At 38.3% G+C, this 24733-nt stretch overlaps 1 protein-coding gene and 1 long non-coding RNA gene across 2 annotated transcripts; one reads left to right on the top strand and one right to left on the bottom strand.

Annotated features, from left to right (window-relative positions):
- Nucleotides 1-13521: 13521 nt before the first annotated feature.
- Nucleotides 13522-14810, top strand: LOC110944324. Its single transcript, XR_002594977.2, has 2 exons — nt 13522-13746; nt 13835-14810. It is a non-coding gene; the product is annotated as an uncharacterized LOC110944324 (long non-coding RNA).
- A 2593-nt stretch (nt 14811-17403) lies between these two features.
- Nucleotides 17404-21597, bottom strand: LOC110944327 (protein DEHYDRATION-INDUCED 19 homolog 4). The gene is made up of 4 exons (XM_022185989.2): nt 21316-21597; nt 21086-21225; nt 18154-18491; nt 17404-17695 (listed from the first exon to the last, which is right to left on the bottom strand). Exons 1-4 carry the CDS (start codon nt 21407-21409, stop codon nt 17587-17589), a joined length of 681 nt encoding a protein of 226 aa, XP_022041681.1. The 5' UTR covers nt 21410-21597; the 3' UTR covers nt 17404-17586.
- Nucleotides 21598-24733: the final 3136 nt, after the last annotated feature.

Below are 24733 nucleotides of genomic sequence, written 5' to 3' on the forward strand. Positions count from 1 at the left end.
TGCAAAATAAAAACGGAAAATGATAGAAAAGTCGGGTTTTTGGTCGGGGTCAAATAATAATAATATGAGATAAAAAAATCGTGCTTGTGTCTAGTTTGGGATGCGCGGGTAGGCTTGATTCGGTTTCGGGTTCCTTTGATATTAATTATACCTAATTGTCGGTCTACTAGTGGGTTCTCATCTAGGGAAAGTGGGGAAATTGAAACCGCCAATAATAGTATAAGGGATGCCGTTATAAGCTAAGATTGTTAGAGTTTTTGGTCATTATCTCGTTGGAAAAAGAAAAAAAATATAAATAAATAAATAAGCGAGCTAGAAACTAAATGAAAGTAGCCATTCTATGTAATCTGTGGTTGGGGATAGCGACTCTACAGCCAGAATACCGCTAGAATGTGTGAAATCGACCTTGCAAAATAAATAAAAAGTACCAAGGTCTATGTAATCTGTGGTTGGGGATAGCGACTCTACAGCCGGAATACCTCTGGGATTAGGGAAAGCAACGTCTACGCTCGTAAATGTGAAAAAAAATGAAAAAAAATGGGAAGAATAGATTTGATTTTAAACTCTCTTGATCTTGGTATAAGGCGGTTAGGAAATAACCCAGTGGTGGTTCCTTTTGTCCTATAAGCTTGAGGGGGGAGTAGGTGGACTTGCAATCCTTAGCGTGAGACCCTAGGTGGATTGACCGAACTTGAACCTAAATTGCATGATAAGGGCTTGGAACCGGGTTGGGTTTTAGAGGATCATTATACTTGCAATCGCGGCTAACACGGGTATCGATTTAATAAAATAACTTAAGCTTTTGTCCCGATCGACTATCCTGACTATGATTCCGTTTGCATTATTCTTTTTCGAGGACGAAAAAAAGATAAGTGTGGGGATATTTGATGTATTGCCAAATTACATCAGTATTCGCGTCGGTTTTAGTCGTTAGTTAGTTAGTTTTAGTGTCTGTTTAGTTTAGAATGTACATACTTTTGATTTATTTGTGTTTCCAGGTCTTTACAGCCAAAAGGAGCGAAAACGAGCAGAAATCTGGAAAGGCGGAAGGCTGGCACGGAAACCGAGGAGTCAGGAGCTGAAACGAAGCAAAAATTACAGTTCTGGAGTTCACAGGCGGGCCGCGTGGACTTATAATCACCCTTTACGCGCCCCGCATGAACTTAAAAGAGAATTCTGGAAATTTGAATGTCTCGCGCCCCGCGTCAACTTAAGCAACATATCTACGCGGGCCGCGAGAGACATGGAGAATGGTTCTGATCTTTTAAACCCTAGGCGACCCGCGTTAACTCATCAGATTCCTTTAGGCGGGCCGCCTGAAGATCCTGTGTCGGCAACAGAAGTTGCGTGCATGAAAATTTAGGGTTTTTGGGTTATATATTGATTGAAAAACGTCTACAGCCGATCATCGACGAAATTGGACAACCTTGGGCAAGTTTTGACTGCTGATTGAAGGCTGTTGAAGGGTTTGGAGCATCTTGGAAGCTTGGAATCATTCGGGTACACTTTAGAAGCGTTCGGGAGTGAAGACCACGGGTTTTACCATCCTAATCTTTCGTTCTTTGTTCGTTTTTTATGTGTAACATGATGAATTCAGAATTTAATACGACTTTACTTGCATTCTTGATTATGTTTTCCGGCTAAAAACCGTTAACTACATAGGCTAATGACTACGGCATAATAAAGTTTGGATTTTTATTTGATTTTTGTCATGGTTGTGGATCTTTCTTGTATTGTAAACGCTATGGTAGTTTATCTTGGTGCGTATGCGTGCTTGTGATTATTTGATTATTGTTTATTGCTTCATTCGATTCTTGGTGACGGTCTTTATCACATAATAGAGTCGGATTAGGGTTCTTGATTTAGGTGAGTGTCTATATCACGTAATAGGTCATTAATCCTTTAGGGTGAAATCGCGTAAGTAACCTTAGAAACAATATTCGGTAATTAATTAAAATCAAGTGTGCCGCTAGACTCGTCGCGGAAAGGCTCGAGGATATTAATAGGTCTCGGAGTAGTTATAAGGAATTAACAACCCATTGTCTATTAAGCCAAGATTAAACCCATAGTTGCTTTAGGCGTTCACGCGGCAAAGTAGAACGTCTTACATAAGCACTTTCAAGAAACTAGAGGACGGAAAAGAAATCTAGAAAACCGGTGAGCTTAACATCCTAGGTAGTGCCGCAAGAATCGCCTCGAGAGTGTTTGAGGGGCTTAGTGGTGTCTTAATAGGTTTAGCATTAAAAGATCCCGGTTCCACACCACAAAATTATCAAATAGGAATCCATTCTGAGTTTAGCCTGCGTCTAGCCTAGGTAGTCCTCATCGTCACTGGTCAAACCCTTCGTTCGAGTTCGTGTCTAGCTTTCTAGCATTCTTTTATTATTTTATTTAGGATTTTTTAGAACCCCCCCCCCCAAATTAATAAACAATTTAGTATGTCGTGTCAGTCTTAGTCTAGATAGTGTCGTAGCGTAATCAGTAGAGTCTCGTGGGTTCGATACTCGGACTTACTTTAGCTTTACTACATCGATTGGTTCACTTGCTGGTTGTGTGTTTTAGGGTTTAGGTCGAGTCTTAGTTTTATAAATTTAAAGCTTAGAGAGTCTAGAATTAGGGTAATTTAGTTAGTTTTATTTGACCCATTTTCAGCACATCAACTACCTCCGCAACGACAAGTCGAATTTCGTATAGACTTGGTTCCAGGAGCCGCTCCTGTAGCCAAGGCACCCTATCGGCTTGCACCATCCGAAATGCAAGAATTATCTACACAACTTCAGGAGTTGTTGGATAAAGGATTCATAAGGCCAAGCTTCTCACCCTGGGGAGCTCCAGTATTGTTCGTAAAGAAGAAGGATGGAACACTGCGGATGTGTATCGATTACAGAGAACTGAACAAGCTCACAATCAAGAATCGGTACCCGCTACCGAGGATTGATGACTTATTTGATCAGTTACAAGGATCAAGCTACTATTCCAAGATCGATCTTCGATCTGGATACCATCAGTTAAGGATTCAAGAGGAAAGTGTACCGAAGACTGCATTCAGAACACGTTATGGGCACTACGAGTTTCTTGTGATGTCGTTTGGACTAACGAACGCGCCAGCGGTATTTATGGACCTGATGAACCTCGTATGCAAACCATATCTTGATAAATTCGTGATTATATTTATCGATGATATCCTGATTTATTCCCGAATGAAAGAAGAACACGAGCAACACCTCAGAACCATTTTGGAACTACTGAAGAAAGAGAAACTTTATGCAAAGTTCTCAAAATGCGAATTCTGGATTCGCAAAGTACAGTTTCTTGGTCACGTAGTGAACGAGAAGGGCATCCATGTAGACCCATCCAAGATTGAAGCAATAAAGAATTGGGAAGCCCCCAAAACCCTAACTGAAGTTCGGCAATTTTTGGGCTTAACGGGCTATTATCGACGGTTTATTGAGAATTTCTCAAAAATAGCTCAACCGCTAACTGCCCTTACGCAAAAAGACAAGAAGTACGACTGGGGTGACAAGCAGGAAGAAGCCTTCCAGCTACTTAAAAATAAGCTATGCGATGCACCAATCCTATCATTACCCGAAGGCACTGAAGACTTCGTGGTATACTGCGATGCTTCACGACAAGGCTTGGGTTGCGTGCTCATGCAATGCCAGAAGGTCATCGCTTACGCTTCGAGACAATTGAAGGTACATGAAAGGAACTACACCACGCACGACTTGGAACTGGGTGCGGTGGTATTCGCCTTGAAGATCTGGCGACACTATTTATATGGTACTCGATGTACAATCTTTACGGATCACAAAAGCTTACAACACATACTTGATCAGAAGGAAATAAGCATGCGCCAGTGGCGATGGGTCGAGCTGCTAAATGATTACGACTGTGAGATTAAGTACCATCCTGGAAAGGCAAACGTTGTAGCGGATGCATTAAGTCGAAAAGAAAGGGTTAAGACACTAAGGGTTCGAGCATTGGAAATGACTATTCGAACGAACCTCACTACACGTATTTGTGACGCACAACAAAAAGCCCTTAAAATGGAAAACCGTAAAGCTGAATACCTATGGGGTATATTGAAATATATGGTGCCAAATGAAGAGGGAGCCTTATAGTTTAAGAAGCGTATTTGGGTTCCGCTCTATGGCGGTATTCGAGAAGTCATCCTTGATGAAGCGCATAAATCAAGATACTCGATCCATCCAGGATCGGACAAGATGTATCAAGACTTGAAGGAATACTATTGGTGGCCGAGACTCAAGGGCGACGTTGCTGTTTATGTTGGAAAGTGCCTAACCTGTGCTAAGGTTAAGGCCGAATATCAGAAACCGTCTGGCCTACTACAACAACCAGAGATACCCATGTGGAAGTGGGAACAAATCTCGATGGACTTCATAACAAAACTACCCAAGACCCCTAGAGGGCACGATATGATATGGGTGATAGTTGATCGAGTGACGAAATTTGCGCATTTCCTACCAATCCGAGAGAAGGATAGCACGGGAAAGCTTGCTGAGATATACTTAAAAGAAATTGTGGCACGTCATGGAGTGCCTATTTCAATTATTTCAGACAGAGATGGACGCTTTGTCTCAAGAATCTGGCAATCCTTTCAGGAAGCCTTTGGATCTTAATTAGATCTAAGCACGACCTTCCATCCACAAACAGACGGTCAGAGCGAACGGACTATACAAACGTTAGAAGATATGCTTCGCGCATGTGTCATGGACCTAGGCGGCAGCTGGGATACTCACCTACCTTTGGTTGAGTTTTCCTACAATAACAGTTATCATATAAGCATAAAAGCCGCACCGTTCGAAGCTCTGTATGGCCGCAAGTGCCGATCGCCCTTATGTTGGGCAGACGCTGGAAATAAACGTATGGTTGGTCCTGAACTAGTACAAGAGACAACCAACAAGATTATGCAGATCCGAGAGCGCATTAAGGTGGCTCGAGATCGACAGAAGAGCTACGCTGATCAAAGACGAAAACCATTAGAATTCGAGGTGGGAGACAAAGTTTTACTAAAGGTCTCACCTTGGAAGGGCGTAGTAAGATTCGGAAAACGTGGGAAGCTGAACCCACGATACATCGGACCATTCAAGATTTTGGAAAGAATTGGTACCGTGGCATACAAGTTGGAATTACCGGAAGAACTTAATGGACTACATGATACGTTCCATGTATCCAACCTCAAGAAGAGTCCAACACAAGAAAACGTGATCATCCCTGCGGATGAAGTGCATACTGATGACGCCCTTCGATTTACAGAACAACCCGTTGAGGCTACAGACTGGAAAGTCAATAAGACCAGGAGGAGCACTGTCAAACTTGTCAAAGTACGTTGGAACTCTAAGCACGGACCCGAGTACACGTGGGAACGTGAAGACCAGTTCAAAGAAAAGTATCCCCACCTGTTCAAGAAGACTCCTGCGAGAGTTAGTTCAGCCTGAATTTCGGGACGAAATTCTTTTAACGGGGGGAGACTGTGACAACTGGCACCAAACCGGTAATTTCCGTACACTTTAATTATTATTTAATGACTGCAATTATGTGCTTTAATGTCAACATTATCTGATTACGTACTACACAAGTGAATTCATACACGTTTTATGCATTAATGAACTGCGTTGCGTCAAAAATACTAGTGAACTCACCGGTAAGACACATTGTGTCGACAATTCTGTTGAAAGCAGTTAGACAATAGAATTGGAGCCTAGGTGTAGGTCCAATGACAAGAATACATTAAAACCCAAGAGTATATACAAGGGTTAACATATAGACTTCCCGGAAGCTAAATACGCACTAAAAAGCACCCGAAACGCACTTTAAATGCAGAATTCTGCATAATTCAGCTATAAATCAGCTTTTTAACATGTAAATATTATGCATAATTCATGTTTTATTATCCAGAATACCCTCCAAAGTGTTGGGAATTAAAAGGTGACGTGGCTGCGAACACACATATTTATTTACAGTATGTTCGCATGCGACAAAGTGCGTTTTATATTTATAAAAATGGTTTATACCTTAACATTAAAACACACACAACAAAGGACAAGTGTATCCCGTCATATATGCAGTAAAGTATTGGTAAGAGCCAGATATCGGTCCATGGAACACGGGCGTTATAATGTACTAAATCTTTGTCATTAGATTACCAGATAAAAAGATAGGTGAATGGTTGTTTAACTAAGTTATCTAAATTACTCCTAAAACATAAGTATACTAATATCTTGTTTCACAAACAACCTAAACATGTTATCTATCAGATATGTCACAAAAGTACTTAATCAATTTTCCAATTTCAAGACAGTTAGTTATCCACTAGGAGTTTTCTAACATGATGATTCTTCGGAAAGTTAACGCGATAAAAACACGTTAACCACCTAAAATCATTCTTTAGCGAGCTATTGATATTCATTCATGTGAACCTTTAAAGATAGATTAGTCATCCGCTAGGAGTTTTCTAACCTCACTTATCAAAGAAAGCAATACCGATGGTCACAATACAGCCACGAGGATAAGCATTTAAGTAGATCATATAACAACATATTTCACCTTTACAAGTCTTGAACACAAATCTACCATGTCAGCAATTTCAGACCAAAACTACTAAACAAGGATCATAAACCGCATGCAAGAACATGTAATCAACACCATATAATTCGTTAGAACCCTTACATGCAAGAAAGTATTCCTAATCAAAATAAGATATATCTTGGATAAAACCAATACCCCTCTCGAGTTTCATGGTGTAAACAAGTTTACAAACAAGTGATTAATCAAGAAATAGTTACCATCCCACTAACCACAGATTAATTATCCAAAATAATCAAACATAATCAGGAACTCAACATCAATGAAACGTTCATTATATAATCATGAAGATTCAACAAGAAAAAGTACTAAGTTTCATATAAACAAGATTACAACATAAAGATTATTCAAGAAACAAGTTCATTACTACTATTACATAACACTACATTAAACATAAACTAACACCAGCTCATAACTTGCAAAATGATCAGAATACATGTTCAAGAACAAGGAATCGAACCATAAACAAGCAAGGAATTGATGGGTTGGATCGGTTTTGCTTCTACTCGATCTTGAGGCTTCAAATGGGTCTGATCAGGACTGCTTCGTAACCCAGAAATGGCCCAGAAACATGGAGAAAAACCCAACATTTGAACCAGTAGCGAATGCTGCTATTTATAGATGATTTCCAGATTGGCACGGCCGTGCGGATTTGGTACGGTCGTGCCATCAGATGTTGTTGGGTGACGTCAGTTTCAGCGATCCCGAGTCAGCCAAGTGGACTAGTGGACAAGTTGCCTGAGTCAGCAGATTGGCACGGTAGTGCCGATTTGGCACGATAGTGCCATTCCTCGGAGATGTTGGTCAGAAGACTTGGTTTGGCAATGGCACGGTAGTGCCGCTGGTGGCACGGTAGTCCGGTCCGAGAAATAGTTGGCACTCCTGGTTGCACTAGCAGTGCTTCCGAGATCGTAGCAGCGGCACGGTAGTGCCGCCGGTGGCACAGTCGTGCCACACCTGGCAGTCCATCAGATTTTTGCCATTTCCATCAGAAATGCATCAGATTTTGTCCGTTTTCACCAGATTTTTCCATTATACTCTGTTTAAGACCTGAAAGTATAAAAGTACCATCGTGTTGTTGGTCAAAAATGCTTAAAACGGAAGTGTTTTGGGGTATAAAAATATGTATAATTTAATGTATATCAAAAGGGTTACAAAAGGGTACATAAAGGACACTAAATGGTGCAATTTAGCACTTTAACGAACCGGTATCTAACCGAACAACCGGACACTACCCAGGACATAAAAATATTACTAGAAGCATTGTTTATTTATTTCTCGGCTAGTTATGGTCACCGAACATCTTATTACATCTCCTAAACACTAAATACCTAAAAATACCTAACTAATACCATTTCATTCCAACTAAATCATGTAACTAGTAGTTGAAATATTACACTTACCCCCCCCTTTGTTGGACGGTTAGGAGACAAGAATCCCACATGGGATTTCTTTGTTATATTTTATAAGATCTTGTTGAGGAATATTCCAACATTAGATACCATATGCCACTAGAATTGTATAAAAACCATTAAAATAATACATTTATCATTCATCATCTTCAACCAACAAAACACTTCTCCTCCTTCTACATAGCTTACGGCCACACCCCCTAGCACCCATACTTTCATTTTCATCCATCATACAACACTTCCAAGCTTGTTCTATGGTGTATGGAGCCTATCTAGGAAGGTTACAAGCAACGGAATTGGAAGGACCTCTCTCTAGTGCTTTTATCCACCTCATTTCTTCTCTTGATCATCCCTAGCTTTGTGCTAGTGGTAAGAACCTTGATCTTGCTATTTTACTTCCATTTTAAGTGGTTAAAAGAGGAATCATAATGTTAATCATGAAGAACACTAAGAATCACAAGAAGTAAACTGGAACATAAGCTTAAATGATGAAGAAATTATGTTATTTATGTGTTGTTATGCTTGATGATTGTTGTTTATTCATGTATTTGATGTTGATCATCATATGATCTTGCTAGATCATGATTAAAAACATAATCTAGCAAGATGAGAGGATGAACTTGATGAAAGTTAATGGATCATCCTCATGAGAAGCATGAACTTGAAAGAATACATGGACTTCTTGAAAAATAATGATCAAAGTGAGTAGTAACACTTGTAGATCTAAAGATTTATGGATGAATTTTTCAAGAAACCAAGTTAAAAATACAAGTTTTACTTAATCTTGGTTCTTAAACAGATAAACCTTATTTTTGGTGGTTAATAAAGTATAGAGGTATGTAAGTAACAAGAAAAATCCATGAAGAAACATTTTTAGAAAATATGATCATAAGTTGTAAAGATCTAAATTCTTTAAGAATGATGTTTTTAAAAGATCAATCACACTTTAAAGGGGTAACAAGACTTACTAAAAAAACTAGTAAGTTACTACACGTTTTTACAAAAAAAAAAAAAAAAATTCAAGTTCATGATATAGTGTGATTTACGTGATTTTGGCTTATGATAAGTCTTGATTGTGTTGTTGATATTATTGATGATTTAAAAGAAAATAAACACATGTTTTGAAAACATGGGAAACCTCCATTTTTAGGGGAAACTCTGTCAAAATTTCTATAAATTTTGACACTTAGAAAAATATAAGTTTTTGAGAAACTTATTCCCCAAAAGAAAGTATTTAAAATCATTTACCAAGGTTTCCCTAATTTTTGTGTTAAGAAATGATGATTTCTTCAAAGTTAAAATTGATATTAAGTATGTATATTTTTGAGAAAAAATATATATATTTATTGATCACCAAATTTTGTGCTAAGTGTATGTAGTATATATTATACGTGATAGTGTATTAGGGCTTGAAAATACACTAAGTGCTTCTAAGAAGTAAGGATACAAAAATACACATACAATACACTTAGACAAATACAAGAAAATATATTTATGAAAATATATTACTTGACAGAATAAATAACTTGGACAAGTTATGAACATGAAGTAAAGATTTAGACAAAATACGTAATTCGGGTGAAAAATACAAGATACTTATATTTATTGTTGAGAAAATAATATAAGTAAGACACTTAGTTAAAAATATAAAAATTATTTTTAACACAAGAATACATATACAAAAATAGTGACTTGTGCTTGTGCGATACAAGTCTAATGACTAACGATAATAAAACACGTTTAGGTCACGACGCATTATAAGCGAAACCCGGTGAAGTTTACGACGCAAGGAACGCAAAGTTGTGAGTTCATGCTCCCCCTTTTCTTTTAACTGTTTTCAGTTTTATAACTTCGGGGGTGAAATACATGTTACAAATATTACAATGTTTATAAATAGTATGATACAAAAACAAGCACTCTTGGTGATAACTAGTACCAAGTATGATGCGTTTTGAGAAATGATACGAGAAATCGTGTCACGAATAGGGAACCATAATCACCATTAATCGTGTACATACTTAGACCGCAGAACAAAAGGTTAGATCTAATGGGTACTAGGGCAGCCCCACTCTTGGTGATAACTAGTACCGAGTAGTGTTTTTGTGTCTCCGTCGTGAATCGACAACTAGAAAAATGCCTATGGTTTGGTTGCTTCCTATGTCGTGTCACATGTTAATGGCCTTGCAACCCATTAACAACTTGATACATACAGGAATACTTGAGTTATACAAGAATACATGATTTATAAGAGAAAACTTGATTTATACATGAAAACTTGATTTATTCATGAATACTTGATTTATACGAGATACATACAATGTTTTTCATACAAAGTATACAAACGTTCAATACAAGAACTGCATGAATTCACACCAACATTATGTTGACGTTTTTCCAAAACTCACATGTATTTCAGGTAACTAAAAGTGGATGTGCGCGTGGTCCTACCCATGCTCTTGGATGTCGTTATGTTTATCTTTAAATAAAGTTGTAAACTTTCAGACAATATGTTGTCACGTGATGTAAACACTTAAACTATGTTTCCGTTATGTAATGGTAATGGCGTTTGAAGTTATTTTTTATGAGCATATAGTATGTTTACCAATCGTATGCAATGAAAACCTTTCATGATCACACCTCATGCTTCCGCCTTAGAAAGGGGTGTGACAGGTTGCGGGTAATTGTATCTGTGATGTGAACACTATGTATATTCAACAAGAAAGAAGGCCAAGAAACATATTCTTATTAGGGTAAATTACACTTTTCGTCCTTTATGTTTGTACCGGATTGCATAGCCTTTAACTTTAATAATTACAATCACAATCCTTTATTTGCAAAACCCATTACACATTTCGTCCTTTTGCACTAACCAAGTTAAAATTTTATGTTAAGTCAGATCATGTGCACCTCATGTGAGGGCATTTATGTCATTTTACCCCTACCTATCTCAACTAGCTCTCTCTCTCTCTCTCTCTCTCCCTCCTCTCCAACCAACCACTAAATCCAACCATCAACCCCTGCCATAAGGTGCACATATCTGACTTAACATAAAATTTTAACTTGGTTAGTGCAGAAGGACGAAATGTGTAATAAGTTTTGCAAATAAAGGATTGTGAGTATAATTATTAAAGTTAAAGGTTATTCATTGCAATCCGGTACAAGCACAAAGCACGAAAAGTGTAATTTACCCTTCTTATTATGGTACACTAAGTATAGTTTCATGGCATGTTGGATATCTAACGAGCACCATGATTTTGCATGAATCCCGGGTAGTATAAGGAGCATAAACTATGGGAAATCACACCTGAATACTATGAACTCAGAACCTTACAACTCTTGGAGCCAAGTAATAGACACTTGTATACATAGCAGAAAAGTCTATTGATCCATTTAGCAGAATGAAAAAAAAAGAACAGATAGAATCTTGAAATATTATGTGTGTGGGATGAGGCTAAGTTAGGTTTCTAATGTGAGCATTCCATGCATTGGTATTAGGGTTGTAAACGAACCAAACGTTCAGCGAACAGTTCATGAACCGTTCGGCGAGAAGTTCGTTTATGTTCGTTCGTTTAGTAAACGAACGAACATGAACAAGAAATTCCGTTCGATTAGTTAAATGAACGAACATGAACAAAGGTCTCGTTCGTTCAACTGTGTTCGTGAACGTTCGGTAAGGTGTTCGTGAACATTCGTTCATTTGCGTTCGTTTATGTTTGTATGTTCGTGTTTTAATTAAAGATTTTTATACTTTCATATATTTTATCTATACTTTTTTATACTATTAAACTTTTATTTATATCATTACCCTAACAACTAAACTAGGAAACCCTCTTTCACCTTGTTTATGCACCATTTCCCTTTCTTTTCTCATTATTTATATCGACGAATATGATCTACCTCCGTTCCACAATAAGGGATTCAAGTTGTGCTACTCTCTGGGCCATCCACCTTTATCCTTCATCGCGTTCGCCAAATTTATTTGTATTCGCTTGTGTTCGTGAACCGTTCGTGAACACGCTCATTTCCTTAATGAACGAACACGAACATAAAATCTCGTTCTGTAAGTGTTCATGAACCGTTCGTGAACACATTTATTTCCTTAACGAACGAACACGAACAAGGCCTCGTTCGTTTCGTTTACAGCCGTAATTGGTATACCATGTACACGAAACCTCTTTTTGCTCTTATATATTTGGACGAAAGTCATGAATGAGAGTTAGCTTCACTGTATGCATATTAATTTCCTATACATTTTCTTTCATAGTGAGGGTATTATAGTCATTTCACACTCACTTAACTGAGAAAACTAACCTCTATTCGCTTCAAGGACTATCCGAAAAAGAATGTGCAAAAATTAAGGACTATAATTGTAATTTTAGAAGTGTAGGGGCTATAGGTGAAACCGGAGCAAACCACAGGAACTATGCAGACATTTTTCTCTAAAATAAATAAATTGACACTTACATAATATTGAAATTATAAAATGAAATGAAATGTATGCACCGTTTTTGTTATACCTGTTAGAGCATTCACATCCAACCCCCCAAATTATGTAAGTGGGGTTTTGTTTTATGAAAAATGGTTGTAGGTGGTTGTAAGTGGTTGTGAGTAGAGCAGAGAGAAAATGTTACTGTTTATCCGTAAATTTGAGGGGACACTGTTCACCCTTTATAATTTTTTTAATATATTTTAAAAATAGTTGTGAGTGGAAGAAAGAGAAAATATAATGATAAAGGTAGGGTTAAGTTATTCTATAAATACTCCTAATTGTAAGAAGTGTAAGAAGTATTTATAGAGTGACAAGTGTCTAATAACCTAAAACCTAAACCCACTACACCACCACCCAAAACCTAAACACCCCCACCCCACCCCACCCAAAAACCTAAACCCCCACCCCACCCAAAACCTAACCCCCCCTCTGAAAAAAAAAAAAAAAAAAACTATACCTCACTAACCCCCCCCCCCCAAAAAAAAAAAAACCTAAAAAAAGAAAATCCTACCCCCCCCCACCCCCACCCTCTCGGCAAAAAAAAATCTTTGGGTTGGGTGATGGGGGGGTAGGTTTTTTGGTGGTGGTGGGTGTTTAGGTTTTTTTTTTAGTAGTGGTTTTTTTAGAAGCCTTTGTACTCTTCTTACAATTAGGAGCCTTTCTATTTGATCATAATCCGATAAAGGTATTAAAAAGTATTATTTAATTGAAAAGAAGAGATGAAAGATAGAGATTTTTATGTGTAATATAGGGTGAAAAGTGGGAGATTGGATGTGAATGCTCTTAGTCATAGGAAATATAGGGTGTTATGGTCAGGGCCTCATGTTACAAACCTAAGATTCTTACCAATAGAGACTTTGTTGCTAATGACATTTTTAGATATTAAATTATTAACACAAAACTATAATCAATTAACTATTATGAATTAGCAACAAGGTTGAGCTTTGGTGGGTTGTACCCTTAGCTTAGGGTGTGTTTCAAAAAAAACTTTTGTCCACCTACGTGTCCCACTACCTCTCATATACATCTCTGCTTCTGCAAGCATATTTCCGCTCATGGCCATGGCCTGCCATCATTACATGATTTTCACTCTGCAGAGAGTTTTCCGTCAAACCCCTAGGGTTCCGACGATAGTGGTGACGCAGAACCAGGCGGCGGCGCACTCTTTGGTTTAGTGGGTTAACGCCACTGATTATCGTCGTCAATCGCAGAGAAGAGTAAAGACCCTGTCGGCTGTCGGTAAGTTTCATTCTTGATCTTTGCTTTTGTGGTTGCATGTGTTTTTTTTGGTGATTTTGACTCCTTTTTTTTGGCTTATTGCTTGCAGGTAGTTGTTTGGCACCGATGATGTTGGTTATATGCTTTTTCGCCGTTGTTAGGCGATGTGGTTGTTGGCTGTGGTTTTGATTGACATATACGCGGTTGCTACTTTGTTGAGGGGTTTAATCAGTGTACTTTGTTGAGGGTTTTAATCCGCGATTATAGTGGTTTGCTACCTGGCGTGGCAGCTCCGGTTGCAGCCATGGTGGCATTGACCCGTGCTTTGTTGGCGATGATGATGACACGGGGTGTACAAATGGGTCTAATACTCTAATTTGTTGCATCTTTAGGCTTCTTGGAGATCCATTGTGTTTTGCGCAATGGTTGGTTGTACTCTTTGTTAAAGGAGTTGTACCTCTCCTGGGTTTAAATAACCAGTCCCACAACTTTTTTCCTACCATTGAAAATCTCTTAAAAATGGGTGGATTTGTGGTTGGATGAGTTTTTTGTGGTTTTGGCTATTTTATTTGGCTTATTGTTGGCCAGTATGTTGTCCGGCGCCAATGATGCTGCTTATATACTTTTTTGTTGTTGTCCAGCAACACGGTTGTTGGCTGTGGTTTTGATGAACATGTGTGTAGTTCCTGCTTTGTTGAGTGTTTTAATCAGCATTTATGGTGGCTTGCTACCTGGCATGGCAACACCGGTTGCAGCCACGTCGACACTGACACGTGCTTTGTTGGCGATGATGATGACACGAGATGTACATCTGAGCCTCTTTATTTTGCAACGACTTGATTTTTACGATCATTTCGTCTCGGTGGTGATGGACTGGTTTGGTGTCGGTCGTTGAACAGTTGCCCGGTGGTGATGAACTTGGTGTAATATTGTCACTTTTTGGTGCATTGTTGTTTGTACTGTGTGCATCGGGAGTTTTTGTGGTGGTTTATTACAAACCGGTTGTTTGAGGTTTGGTGTTGGTGAAGTCGGTTGCTTAAGCATCCGTTGTTTATTTATGTTTAAGATTTTGGGGCTTTTGCTTCCATCTTACTCGGTGACGATGAGACAAATCTCATCCGAGAGTTCGATTCTTATGTATTGTAGTATTAACTTTATCTGGTGCACTTGAAATTTTGTATTAAACTCGATGACGATGAGGATTGGCCTATCTGAGAGATGCGATGGTTTATTGTTGGCTTTGTAATCTATAGTTTTTTCAAGCTTTGGTTTTCACCGGATGCTTTTTCCTGAGCAATTACACTCACACGAACTGATTATGTGTTTTATCATTTGGCTGTGATTATGGTTTCGCTTGGCTGTGATGAGTTCTAAATTTGCACCAACATTTGACAAGGATGGCATGGCAAGGCTGAAGGATGGTGGGTGTTGATCTGCAACCTGCTTTGCAGTCATGATTTTCATGGACTCTGAGCCACATGAAGCTCGATTGCACTTAGGTACGGGCTTTGAAACGACAAAAAAAACCAGCCTAATCTAAATCAAAATGGTTAAATCCAAGTTTTAAACTCTAAACAAAACAATCGAGTCGACAAAATCTTATCAATTACACATCAATTTCGTTGGCCGCGGCGCAACGCGCGCGGGTTTGTTTCCTAGTTATAATATAATCATCATCGTTTTCTTTCCTTTTTATCTTTTATTTTTGGGTTATTGGATTTTATCACTCCAAACTTTTGGCTATTGGCCGCTGTCACCTCCAACTATCACTTTGACGCCCGCCACCCTCAACTTAACACTGAATGTGTTCTGTCATCATGTCGTTAACTGATCACTAACTTTTGATCATGTTACTATACTTTTGGGGGTGTCCTAAGATCCCTAAAACCTTCCTACGATCCCTATGACACCCCAAAAAGTATAGTATCAGGATCAAAAGTTAGTGATCAGTTAACGACGTAATGACAGAACATACTAAGTGTTAAGTTGAGGGTGACGGGCGTCAAAGTGATAGTTGTGGGTGGCAGCGGCCAATAGCTAATAGTTGGGGGTGGTAAAATCCAATAACCCTTTATTTTTATACTTTCACCGGAAAAAGAACTCCGGCAATGTTGTTTTCCTTTTTCTTCTCTTCACACTTAAATACTACATAATAGACGATTTTGACTTCAAATAAGCATCTCCTGGTTTCAGTCGGAAAATTTTAACCCCACAGGATATACGTGAGTACGCCCCTGCAAGGGAAGAGGGGTGTTGTGGGGGTTTTTGAGATGTGGTATTAGGTCGAGATGTCTAGATATGATTAGGTGGGTATATCTTCCTATACTAATAAATGAAAATCTTTTTTTGGACACGTGTTACTTTTTGGTGCTTTCTCACTTTATTTTCCTATTTATCTCTAATGTTAAATAATAATAATAATTTTAAACAAAAATTAGATTAGAATTAATATTTGTTTTTCTATAAATAATTTTAAACAAAAATTTAAATAAGGATAAACGTTTGTTTTTTATATATTCATTAAGTTATATCTCGAGTATTATAAGTAGATATATATACATTGGAGTTTGGTGATTGAAAATATGGTAAATTAGGAATGATAGGTTCCCGTTTGATATATATTTAATAATTGTATTATTATTATTATTATTATTATTTTTATTATTATTATTATTATTATTATTTTTACCAGAATAAATAATTATTCTAGGTCCGGGGCATATCCTTCTATCAAATTATACGTGTTTTAAGATGCATCGCTATAATGGTTTGAAACTCGTCATTACAGTCACACAATTCTTTCAAATATCAAATCTAGGCAACTTAGTTTCACCTTTATAATGTTAGACGTACTCTTATAATTGATTTAAACCCATCATTTATCACACATTGCCTCAACATTTAGAAAGAATACCATTTTTAAATATAACAATTTCATACTCCATTCAAAAAGAGAATTTAATTCTCGATAATGATGAAATATATAAAAACGTGGGGATCGATCTCCACCTTTTTGTACCATAGACCCTCTTGAATACAAATTTGAGACAAGTTTTATAAATGAAATAAACAAATAAGCATGTTGGTGCATAAAATTAACTAAATTCATTATATCTCATAATTAGAATGTACCATAAAAACGGGATTGAACCCCTTGTAACAAATGTGATTTTTTCCTAATAATAAATAAAATACAAACTAAAATGTTATAATAAGTAAATAGTACATCAAAGTTCATTTTTAAAAGAAAAATCTTGACGACTGTATGTGTTAACGTATGACGTTATATTTAATTCAACACGTGCAATACACAAGTTTTTTTTAAAGATATATTTTTTTTATTATTCATTGTATAAAATTACATTTATAAAGCCCGTATAGTACACGGGGTTTAAACCTAGTTATTTAATATTAAAAAAATCACCTCTTTCCCTCCCAACGCCGGTGACCCTCCCTGGTTGGCGCTTGAGAGTTTGTTATATGAAATTTATCCCTATAATATAATCTTTGTTAATATTTGTAATTATCTCTTTTCTATTACATAGAGATTGTGTTTGCTAGTATATATATAAAATCAAACATTAATACACTCAGTTGTTGATTTGTTATTTCACTTGTCATCGACTCAGTTGTTGACAATTAAAGTTGTTCTTAAATCTCTGCTGCTGCTGCTGCTAATACACTCTAGGGACAGAATGTTGATTTAATAAATAAGAAATAAATATTACTGATTTCTTTAGCAAGAAAATGTCATTTTTTTGCTGATACAACAGTGGGCGGGCGAAAGAGCAAGAGCCGATAACAGATAATTTGACATTATATTTGCAAATTACTTGCTCAGCTCTCGCTTGGTAATCAAGTTTAATCAGCCAACAGCGTTGATACGAGCAGATCTTGCAGAAAAACCGCTCGTCCTGTGGCCTGTCTCAACCTCTTTTCCCGTTCTTCAGAGCTCAAGGAAGGATCAAAACTGTGACACAAAAACAGGCTGTTAGAATTCGATATTTGTTGGCCCATATCCCTAAAATAAATACATAGGTTCAGTTGGAAGAAACAATTCATTTTCCAGCCCATAATTGCAAAACGTATAATCAATGTCTTAATTATGATTAACAAACACGATAAGAATCTAAATATTTAAATAAAATATAATTTATTAAAGTAGACTTTGGGGGACTTTAACATGTTCCTCTTTTAGCTAATAACTTTCACAATGTCATATCTACACTACGCCAAATTTCTTATACCCTTTTTCTTCTCCAAAGCTCATGGTTTAAGCAAGGGAAGGGCATAGATAATAATGTATTAGATTTGAAAATGGGTACATCTGATAATATGAATTTTTTATCGGGGTTAATATGATATGATATTATACCAAGTTTTAGCGCCTCAATAGACGAGGCATCTGCAAAACAAGTGTTAATGTACCTTGATTTCCATATATGTTGAGGTGTCTTAAGGGATGTTTGATCAAGATTGGATTTGGCGATTTCTTCAGCTTTGGAGGCAGGAAAGTTAAGAACCAAAGACGAAAGGAAAGGATCGGATGAGGTGGAGGTGGTGGTGGACAACCTATAACCACCACTGCTGCCGCCAAGGAGCACCTGCAGGTGAGCCTCTCTAAGATCCCTTCCCAAAAGAGAAAGCGTCTGACTGCCTACCCTACGAAGTCTACGACGTCTCTGCAATTTGAACAAGTGTCCATGCTGCAGACTGATGTGGCTTAACATATCTCGAGTCACTTTAACTGAGCAAACTGGACAAATCTTCATACACGTAACCAGGAAGTGAATAAATGACCAAATCAGCAGAATAAAGCACAACCAATATTGAATTGAATATAATAATTATTTCATATTTAGTGGTCAGCTACGATTGTAAAGTCACAACTTTTTAAACAGCGGTGTAAACGAACCAAGCTGCTCTCTCATTAGTTCAGCTCGCTAAAAGATCGGATCTAGCCAAGCAAAAGCCCAACTGGATCTCGTTTAATAAATGAGCCAATTATTACTTTATTAGAGCTCAGTTCGCTAAACAAGCCAATAATTTAAATAAACGTTATGGTATTTATATAGCATAATAAAATATATAGTTACAAAATATTTTTTTTTCAACGGTGAGAATCTTTAACTTGTTGTGAGAGAGATCTCACACCCTCCTAAACAGAGGGTCCTAACCCCACTTTGGCCAGACTATGTTGTCTTAACCGAGCCCACGCTGGCATCAAACTTTGGCTAACGGCGTTCCCCGTGAAACCATACCACCCATTGCCAGTTGCAGGGGCTTGCGCTCTGGCGTAACGCACGGTGGACTAGAACCCGGGTGGCTCGGGCTCGAACTCTTGACCTAGGGTCTGGGAGAACTAGCCTTTATCCACCAATTGTGGCACTAGTGGGGATTGAACTTGAGTCTCCAAGGAGAACCTAAGTCTTTCCAACTACTAGACCACAAGTGATGGATTATATAGTTACAAAATATAGATTATGATATATATTTAGAAATAAAAATCTAGATAATATATACATTATGCTATATATAATCAAAATTATAAATGTATAGAAAATAATTACACATACAAATAAAAAAATGAGTAAATTATAAGTTTTGTTCTTTATGTTTGTACCAAATTGCAGGCGCCAGGCGGTGTCCTTTGCCTTTAAATTTGACGAGTTTTATCCTTAACGTTTCAAAATCCTGCACATTATGCCCTTTGAGCCTAACCCAGTTAATTTTTTTGGTTAAGTATGCTCATGTGCAAACAAGGCACATGAGGGTGTTCTTGTCTTTTTACCTCCCTAAGGACTATTGTGTAACACAACTTATATCAAGGGACTATTGTGAAATAAAAAAGATATTTAAAAAAACAAAACTCAACACTCTCTCTCTTATCTCTCTCTCTCTCTCTCTCACACACACACCTGCCGCCACCTCCCCTTATCAAATGATTTGTTTGATAAAAGCAGAGATCAAAATTGAATTATCAGAACCACATCTTTAATATCGCGAATCAGGAGACTTGGCATCTATAGTATGTTTGCGGAATAAAGATCTAGGGTTTGAGTGACGGGACCAAACAGAGATCTACGGCGGCGGGGATGTGGCAAAGGGTTTTATGGTGGTGATTGAGTGACGGAACCAAGTAGGTGGTTGGTCGTCTGAGGTTTAGAGGGCCTATGGTGTAGGTTCTTGCAGGTTTCAGGTGGGCTAGGATTACGAGCGGGTTGAGGGATGTGGCAGAGGGTGGTGGAAAGGCGGTGGTGGGTAGGTGTTGGTGGAGGTACAACGGATGGTGGTGGCTACAGATGTACGATGGAGGTGGTGGCGGGTGTTTGTTTACGGTTGGGATGTGTGGGGGTGGGTGGTGCTATGGTGGGGGCTGGTGGTAAAGGGGTGGGTGGTGGTGGTGGTTTGGCAGGTTAGGTTAGAGATTGAGATAGAAAGAGAGTTGGGAGAGAGATAGAAGCTTATTTAAAAGGTAAAATGACAAAAGTGCCCTCATGTGCAAGGCACATGATCTGTTTTAATACAAAAATGTAAGTGAGTTAGGGCTAAAGGACATAACATGCAGGATGCCAGGATTTTGAAACGTTAAGGACAAAACTCGTCAAATTTAAAGGCAAAGGACACCGTTTGCAATTTGGTACAAACATATAGGACAAAACTTGTAATTTACTCTAAAAAGATAGTTAAATATAAATCGAGCATAGCCCGAAATTTTATCACTACTCGCCCGTTGAGCTTAAGCTTCAGACGTAGAGCTCAAAATAAACTGAGCGCAACCTCTCATAAGTTAAACAACAAGGCAAGTTTGAGCTTAATCAGGCTTGGCTTGGCTCATTACAACAAACCAAGCCGGACCTCTCATAAGTTAAACAACAAGGCAAGGCAAGGCAAGTTCAAGCCTAATCAGGTTTAGTTTGGCTCATTAAACCCCTACTTGCAAGTTGCATATGAACCTACATGGCACTTGCATTTCTCACTATTTATTGAAATTTGAAAGTGCTAAATGTTGTTTTATAAGGAGGTAGAAATAATATACAATATTAAATAAAATAGAAATAATCAAACTCTGAGCAATCTGTAACCAAGTCAAGGATAGGAACCCTCATCTATACCCTACAAGTAGAAGAAAATAAAGCTTTAAAAAAAATAAAGTAATTCTAGAATAGGAACTTGCATGAAGTGAAGACAAAGCATATATATGATTAACTAAGATTCATTACTTTAATTTACCATCACCAAACAAACTTACAACCAGAAACTGATGTTGGATACCAATTTCAAGGGGATTTATTTATTTATTTATTCATAGAAACCAACAAAAGAAGATATATAGAGAAAGAGAAGGAAGATTACATACAGTGGTTCTAGATTCACAAGAGTGTTCATCTTCGAGATGAGAACATAAGGAGCCCATGTCAAAATCCTCATAGCAATAGGGGCATGGAAAATCGGGTCGGATTTCCTCTTCAGCCTCCAAATCGTCAACGTTCAACCGATCTGCAATATTCATTAACAATAAAAAAAAAAAAACTAGCCCCAATCGTAAAATAATAATAATTGGAATTGGAAAACAAAGACAAACCGAACCCAGATGTGAGGTGGCCTGATGATGGTGGTGGTGCTGCATCGTGAACTGCCGCTTAGCGGCGGCGAGACGAGCGGTCCAAAAGTCGGAATCCATGAGGGCAGAGAGAAAGAGTTTTATAATGATTCCATCATGATATTGAATATATATAATAAATCGAATATTGGTGTAAGTAAAAGATTTGAATTTACAGGAGCGTAAAGTTTGTTTTGGAGGAGAAGAAGAGAGATGTTTGTTGCGAGGTCATGATGCTGCTAGGAATTTGTTGTTTCTCCACATTTCCTCATTTAACTTTAACCTTCCTTGTACGACAAAGAAAACTAATCTTATGAAAACAAGTCCTAATCTGTCTATACCTTGTGATAGGGTGAAGGGAGTGGTTAAACAGGTGGAAGTGGCAAACTTTAAAATGAACCAATCAGAGTGTGCCATGTCAGCAGGTGTGAAGAGTTTAAACTTTGGTAAAAAATGTTAGCATTGGTTAAACACTTGAAAGTGGTAAACTTTTTTTTTTCATTTAAAAAATATATATATATGAGTTAAAGTCAAAGATACATACACACATCACTGCCAAGGTCTTGTCCCCCTCCCTCTTTGTCGATCGGTGACCATATACCGAATATGAAGTTTGCCGCGCGGTAAAAATGGGACGGCGCCGGTGTTGCCTCTTGGCAAACCGGTTTACCGCTTTGTTCACCGCACCACTCCCTTCACCCTAAGGGGGTGTTTGTTTTTTTTTTTTTTAGAAAAGTACTTCAGAACTACGTCGCTCCACAGCCCTTCGACCTCCACCTCTCGACGACCGCCATCAGCCTGCTCCACCTCTCGACGACCACCTCAGCCCCTCGACCTCCACCATCAGCCCCTCAACAGCCGAGACACAGGTATGTTGTTAATGTTTTGTCAAAAAATTGTTCCTTTTCTTGTTTGTTGTTAGTTTAAAATTGTTAATTTGTTAATGTTAGTTCATAATGTTTGTAAAAAAATTGTTGAATGTGTTGTTTGCAACTAGGGCTGTGCAACGGTTCAGAACCGGACCGAACCGAACCGAACTGGAACCGAACCGGAACTGTTAATTACTAAATTTAAGAACCGGAACCGAACCGTATTATAACGGTTCCGGTTCGGTTCCGAACCGGTTAAACGGTTCTCGTGTAAACGGTTCTCGCGGGAACCGGTTGACAATTAAATCCTAAAATTAACAATTCAAGAGAAACGAATCAAACCATTTAAAACATTAACTAAGAGTTGCAACATTCAAAGTTCAAACCAACCAAAATAAGAGCAGCAAAGCAACAATAAAAAATTTCAAGCCATAAACAATCTCTAAATAAAACTATTACAACCTTTCTATCTTTCATATCTTGATTTCTAACCGTGAAATCATCAAGATCTAGGCATTCTAGGATGATGTCATCATGGTGTTCTTCAAGAACATCATGTTTTGGCCTCATTCCACCATGAATAGCTTGGATCTAACCGATTTCCACATAAACAAACTAAGATCTAACATAGATCTAAACATTTGCACGGTGTGAAGGATTGAAAGAAGAATTCCCAACTTTCTTTCAACTCTTTTACACTCAATGCCTTCAAACCGGTAGGAACGGAGCTTGAGTCAACTCACCAATCATTCTAATGGTTGAGTGGTTCAAGATTTGGATTCTATCTACAAGGTTCACCGACTTCGGGTTAAACGTCAAACTGCCGTCCCAAACAGTTCACCGGCCGGACTTGGGTGATTCCTGTCCGAGCAGGGGAAACAAGTAAGAACGAAAGTTCCATGGTTCAACTCGTTGTCAAACTACCTCAATATAACGTTAAGTAATCAGAACAACCAAGTGTTAGACGAACAGGCTGACCAGGTCAGGATGCTGGCCGAACGGTTAGGTTGTTCGAACGGACAGCCCAACCGATCGGACATGCCAACCGATCGACCAGGCCAGCCGATCGGCTAGCATATGGCCCCGCACTTTACAATTTCATGAAGTATGGTATCGAACGAGGTACCGTTCGATCGAACAGCGGTTTGTCAACATTACTCCTCAGATCATGAGATACTATGCTTCAACCCTTAATCGATTTTCAATTCGTTCGACGTATTGGAATGCCACCCGATCGAGCATGCTGTTCGATCGAGTGACATCCTGCTGGGGACTACTACAGAAGTTCCTAACCGATCGGTTAAGCCGGCCGATCGAACAGACCGTTCGATCGATCGACCTAAAAGGTAAGAACACTTCAGTGTTCTCAAATACTACAACGAAAACTTCAAAAGGTCAAACCATCATACACAAACACATCTCACTCAAATGAAGAAACAATCCACTCGAACAGTCCAGCTGATCGAGCCTACCGGCTGATCGAACAGACTGCCCGAACGGACTGTCCAACCGAACGAATAACCCGTTCGATCGAACCTGCTGTTCAATCGACCAGGCTGTTCGACCCACCGTCACTTGTTTCCATTCTACGTGTATTCATCGTTATGCTGTAATGCCCATAAATTTAAAATCATTTTTATAGAAATAAAAAGAATAATAGTAATTATTTATTAAGGAAACCCTAAATGAGACACCCAAGTAAATTAGCATGAACCCTAAAAATTTTTAGAACAATCGGAATCAGGATCAGGACCCCTAAAACTCAGGGGGGGCAAAACCCTAGTTACGATTATCTAAATAACTTGCTGGCCGTTTTGAATTTTACAATTTTATCAACTCAGCTAAGCTACTTAGACACGAAGCTACCTATAGAAAATAGGTGACCACTCGCGTAGCGCGACACGTATAGGGGTTACCCCTCGCGCTACGCGACAGGGACAAATTTCGCCTAACATAAATTACCAATAGCGTAGCGCGACGCCTACAAGTGATACCCCTCGCGCTACGCGACGGTGTCAAAATTCGGGTATAAATAGAGGAGTCTGGGACTTGATTTCTGGCACAAAATCGACGGAAAAACTCACAATATACACAGAGTTATCGTCGTTTTACTTCAATTAACACATACACTATTATCGAGGTGCTGCCGCAATCAGGGTAATTACTCGATCGCTATTACGATTCATTGTCCGGAATCAATATATCCCAAAGAATATCTAAGTGCTGCCCATATTTGGGTTATGCTTCATCTATCATCGGTAATCCGATGACTGAGCCGAAGCAGTGTACTTTATCGTTGTCGATGATTCGATATACGAGCCGAAGTACTGTACTTTATCGTTTGTCATTTTGATAAATGAGCCGAAGTATTGCACTTGGACATTCATTGTCCAAATTGATCTCGGGGAATTATCGTAATCGTTGTATTGATCACTAACTCTGTTTTGTGTGCATTATTGTGAAATTAGGTTAAAAGATTAATCAGTAGTCTAAACTCTGCCCATATAAATCTAAAACATTAGCATAAGGTAGCTTC

Source organism: Helianthus annuus, chromosome 1, assembly GCF_002127325.2.
Source record: "Helianthus annuus cultivar XRQ/B chromosome 1, HanXRQr2.0-SUNRISE, whole genome shotgun sequence".
In the NCBI taxonomy this organism is placed as follows: domain Eukaryota; kingdom Viridiplantae; phylum Streptophyta; class Magnoliopsida; order Asterales; family Asteraceae; genus Helianthus; species Helianthus annuus.